Consider the following 5726-nt stretch of genomic DNA (forward strand, 5'->3'; position numbering starts at 1 on the left):
ATAGCTTTTATTAATAAGCTGATCAACGTAGCTTATTCACATGATCCGTTTTCAAAATTTTAAAACATAATGCCTATTGTAAAAGCTGGGACACCTAAAAGTTTTAAAAATTATGATGTAATTAAATATACTACTTTTTCAAAGAAAAAACTGCAACAAATGCCTCTCATAATCATAATCTAATCAAACACTAAACAGAGACAAAGTAAATACTAAATACCAAGAGAATGCTGTCAGGAATATACTAGATGCTGCCAAAACATCGTGCAAGGAAACTTAAAAGAAGAAAACAAGAATGTAGATAAAGCGATAAACTACTAAAAGAAGACATTTACATACTACCACTTTGTCAGAGTTTACCTCGGACTGTACCTGGCAGAAATTGCCAGGAAACTCTTAAAAGATCACATGTTCTCTAGATTCCACCTCTAAGATAAGCAAGACTACTACTCCATATTCCATAACTTATTAATCTTTTGATTTTGATTTTGAAAAATGCTATAACACTTACTTTTACACTTTCCAAAATGCTCCACTCAAAATTGTCTCACTTCAAATTTAGTAGGACTCACATAAATTTCAACCACTAAAAAAGCGCTGAAAAAAAGTGTTACCGTGAGTGTTGCTTGCATTTCTCATCACATTTTCAGTTATGGACAGAGGGACGAACAAGATCACTCAGCATGAAAATAACAAAGTAAAAATATTAATTACTCACTTTCCATACACTGCCTTCAACCTACCTTCAAACCTGAAGCTTTAAGCTTAGTAAATGAATGCTAGTTAAAAAAGAAAACAGATTGTCATAAATCAAGGTCTTGCTCAAGAAGAGTCAGCCCAGCCAATTTTAGTGTTGCATTTACAAGTTGAGGGAAAATAAAAGAATTATTATATTTTGATATTAAAGAAACCAGAAGAGAACTTACACCATAAGTCCCGACACATCCTTAGAACCCCAAACACCAACTCAAGAACATTAACACCCCACAACAAAATAACCATACGCTTATGGAATTACCACATGCACTGAAATCAGATATATCTGCTGCTCTTTTTATAAATGGATTTGCTCCATAACAGAATGATGACAACCTTTGACTAAGCAGCAAGAACTATGATCACGATGAGAAGCACAATCCCAAATATCACCAAAAGCAAGCATGCCTTAAAAAGAGAAAAAGCAAACAAAAGATTAACAAAGGAAAATATGCTAAGCTTTAAAAGGAAAACAAGTAAAAAGATGTGACGAAAGATCAAGATGGTAGACAAAAACCACGATCAAAGCCTTTTTCTACCAAGTGGGATCAGAAACTTGCAAAAAGTAATACGGCTGCAGTAAGAAAATTTATATATTACCAAAGATGAATTTGATCTTTGTGTTTTTGAAGCTTTTGCAAGTTGAGATTTTGCTTGTGCAGTTGCTGCATGTGAGTTTTCAATGTTGGACCCAATATCATCTGCAAAATGAAAATTTGAGATATCACATAACATGCACAGGTACAGAAAAATAAATGAAGAAAGCAATAAAAAGATGCAAGTAACCAGTAAAAACTAAAGAGGACGAAGTAAGTTACCAATCATGGCTCCTTGCTCATGGACAAGCACAGCAAGATCTTTGAAAATCTCATTAACTTCACCAATTTGCTGCTGTATTTCATGAATGCCTTGCTCCCTTTCCTCAATGATAGCCTCATTGAAGGCAATCTCATTATCCAAGAATAAAACCTCCTGCCTGCAGAATCAATAATGGAAGAGCTGAAGTACTACGATAATATAATATGCTGAATTTGAAAAGTATCCTTTCGTGATTGCATAAAAGAAAAATTCAGTTGGTCATCTAATTCAGTGACATATAGGAGATTCCTGCCATTGATTGTATGATCAACTCCATTGCACCACTTATTAATTGAAAAGAAATAATACAGAGCTTTTGGCATTAATTCATTTCAGCGTAGCAATACTTTGAACATGAATATGCAAGGGCTGAGGGTACTGCGGTCTGCATGCAACAGGTTGAATTAGATAGAAAATATATTCTTAAAAAATATGATATAGTCTCGTCTTGCGTGGTTTGAGCATCAGCATGTATGGAGAAAAACCATAAAAGCACTGGTAAGAAGGGGTGACCAAATGAAAGGAATGGAGGATGGTCAAATAGTTAGATATAGAGATACCAAGAAAACTATAAGCCAAGCGACTAAAAGATATTTAGAGGTAAATGGTTATTTGAACTTAATACATGACAGGACATTATGGTATGTGGGCTCCATGTAGCTAACCCCACTTAGTGGGAAAAGGCTTGGTTGTTGTACTTTGAGTCACGTTCAATTTTCCATCAAATTTAACAAACCAGCATGGATCAATTTGTGATGTCAACTCCATTGAACTACCAAAAAGAAAAATGAAATTAATTAAGTTTTGGCATTAACATGTTTTGGCCTAAGATATAGATTTTCAAATTACTAAAACTAATATTTGACCTAGGATTACATTTCAAGTGCAGTTTGACAGACCATATACCATTTTCAATTTATGATAATACCCCCAAATTTCAGAGTGGGCAGAATCTCTTATCAGAAACAATGCAATAATCTCATGTAAATGAATCCGTAAATCATTGATTATCATCAGTAATATATGAGAAATCACCTCCTGGATTCCACAAGAAGGGCGCGCTGCTCTGGAGTTTTATCAGAACCAATATCTACTTCGCTAGCTGTATAGCTGCAAGATAAAAAGAAAAGCCTATGTTATAACCCTTGTACGCAAAAGTAATCATAATCATAATTATTAACAACAAAGCACTGACTGAATCTAAAAAATGCAAAATTAATCATAAAAATACAAGTGCATACAAATCAAACTGTAGAATTCTATAATAGACTACGCTCCATGTTAAGAGTCAGTTCACATTTTACCAAAGTCACACAACCTAAAACAAAGAAAGGCACAGTCTTTCCCCTTCACTTTTACAAACTACAATAACAATTGATAAATCACCTCGAAGGAAGAACAGCTTGTGGAACAAAAGGGGTATAGGCCGTTTCCCTCTCAGCTGCAAGACGCTGTGCCTTCTGAAACTCTTTCAGCACTGCCTGAAAATCTTTCGCAAGTTTAGCATCTGCTATCTTCTTGCTTGCCTGAAAACACGAGAATATTTTGTCAAGGTAAGGACACTGAAGGTCATGATACCATAAAATACTTCATACAATTTACAATATATTATATAACTAAGTCTATAAAAAACCTTTGCAGTATTTACTAAAATAGAATGCAAACAATTACAACATTAACAAATCAGTAAAAGGGAAAGCAAGAATTCCAGTAGAAAAATATACAGTTTTGAAAGAAGTTAATGCATTTCAGAATCCGATCAATATAAAGTCTGAGACCATATAAACTTCTTTGATTATCCAAATAAAGCACATAACAAGATAAAGGTCCAAACTTACATTAACTTCAACATGGTGATCGATGTCACTAGCTTGCTTAAGTTTAGCTGATGTATCCTTCACCAATTGCCCAATATGTAGTCTTGTCTTGTGACTGCAAGATGGAAAAATAACATGGTAAGAGCCTAGAGGTAGAAGTCACATAAGGTTTTTGTTGTCCACAATGTTTAGAATTAATCGACTAAATTAAGACTTCATATACAAAGGGCATAGGATAGGACTGAAGTTTGTGAGGCCGAGGCCGAAAAAAGTTATCTTCTTATCATGAGCGCCACCGGCATCCAGCAAGTTTCTTTTTATACATGAGATTATAAGTAAAGGGGGCATTCATCATATACTCTAAAACACAGCATGTCCTGTTCCTACCATAAAAACTTAGGATATTTACTACTACAGCTTAATCACAACTAAATAAGCAACCAGAGGGCCCCAATCAAAGTATTCACAACAGAATTATCCGGCAACTGACTCTGACGAGTGAAAGCACAGTGGCAATTACAGTAGAGATTCTCTCTAAAATAACAAAACAATCAAAGCAATGGAACGCGTATTCTCCAAACATTAATGTCATAATCTAGAGTACCACTGTAAACTAGATAAGAACTACTACTATTTTCATTATCACCACCAGGACCACCAACATTATTGGAGTCAACCGCCACAGCCAAGCACTTCACTGGCCGCCCATGACCTTCCAACACTGCCAGACTTATTAAACAACAGCAATCACAGCTTTCAAAATAGCATCCGCTTCGCACGCATACCTCTTCCCAACCCCTCTCCTCCACACCCTCACACTGTTATCGGCCAAACCACTAAACACCAAACCCCCTAAAATTTAGCTGTAAAAGAAAGCACAATAATTCGCCCCACGCAAGCAGTTTCCTCCTTTAAACATATGAGTATATTTATGATTCAAAATCAAGACACCCTAAGCAACATAGAGGTAATTCGAAGGGCAATTGACTTAAAAAAAACTCAATTTTGATCAATGAGTGCCAATTATTAAACAATCACCATTACAGAATCAAAAGAAATAGAGAAAAGACAAAAAAACTAACAGCTTCTCACGGAGCTCAGGGGTATCTTTAGGGGTTCCGAGGGTGTTGACGAGTCTCTGAAACGTGGACACGGCGGTGTTGATCTGGAAAATTCCGGCCGCCACCGCTTGCGTAGGGTCCTGCTTCCCGTTGATCGGTCCACACCTCGACCCGAAAGGGCGGCCAGCTTCGATGTCCTGGAAGCTCATAATTCTGTTGTAATTCGGCGGATTTACCCTAACTTTCCCGAGAAAATCAGGGGAATTTTCCTGAGAAAGGGAAGGAATCGAAGGTGGTGGTGGTGGTGGTGGTGGCGTTTACCGGGATCGGATTTGGGAATTAGGGCGTGAAGAGAAGGAAAGGAAAGAAGATTTGGTTTCGTTACTTTCTTCGGTGGTGGGTCTCTCTGTCTGTCTCTATGCATCTCTTGGTTGTAATTCCATACCGCTACGTTGACATGGACCCATTCGGAGCACGTGGCGGGTTTTGATAGGGGGATACTCTAGCATCTGTTCTGGTGGCGTCATGGTAAATTAATTCAGCAACGCTATATGACACGTTTAACTTCAAATTATTTCTGATTTATTTAATATTTATTGTAATTGATATACACCCCTCTGTGGCTATTATAAGTAAAAAACAAATTTTTAAATTTATTTAATAAATGATGTATCTAGTATATAATAATGATTAGATATATCATTTATTTAATGAATCTAAAATTTTACTTTTTCTTGCTTATGATAAGACTGGAAGGTGTGTTTATTTAATTTTAAATTGCGAAGGGAGGACGGTGCGGCTGTCGGTGGTGATACCTTATTATGAAAATGCTCTCCGCGTTGTGGACATTTTGAAAGGAATTTTATGGGCCATTAATTTATAGAAATAGAGTAGATTTTTTTTATTACAGAAATATAGTATATTTTTAGATTGAGAAAAAGGATGATGCGTCGGGGGTGTAATTTTTTTTACACCGTTAACCAATCAGATTTCAAGAATGTGTCACGTCAATTAATGAAATTAAATAAAAATAGAGATCTTCTCACATCCTGAAAATCTGATTGGTTGATGGTGTAAAAAAACATTACACCATCAGTGCATAGAAATTAAACTCTTATATTTGTGCTTCTAAACAAGTTCCAAGCCCAACCTACAATAAAAATAATACTTGTGCTCTTTTAAAGCCAACACTCTTACATTTGACAGGCTTGGTTCTCATATCACAGATATCTTC

At 35.9% G+C, this 5726-nt stretch overlaps 1 protein-coding gene across 1 annotated transcript; it reads right to left on the reverse strand.

The window, feature by feature from the left end:
- Positions 1-783: 783 nt before the first annotated feature.
- On the reverse strand, positions 784-4946 carry LOC130713784 (syntaxin-22-like). The gene is made up of 7 exons (XM_057563584.1): positions 4514-4946; positions 3453-3546; positions 3001-3140; positions 2650-2724; positions 1575-1732; positions 1357-1457; positions 784-1164 (listed from the first exon to the last, which is right to left on the reverse strand). The coding sequence occupies exons 1-7, from the start codon at positions 4699-4701 to the stop codon at positions 1099-1101; spliced, it is 822 nt and encodes a 273-aa protein (XP_057419567.1). The 5' UTR covers positions 4702-4946; the 3' UTR covers positions 784-1098.
- Between the last annotated feature and the right edge of the window lie 780 nt (positions 4947-5726).

Source organism: Lotus japonicus, chromosome 4, assembly GCF_012489685.1.
Source record: "Lotus japonicus ecotype B-129 chromosome 4, LjGifu_v1.2".
Classification (NCBI taxonomy): domain Eukaryota; kingdom Viridiplantae; phylum Streptophyta; class Magnoliopsida; order Fabales; family Fabaceae; genus Lotus; species Lotus japonicus.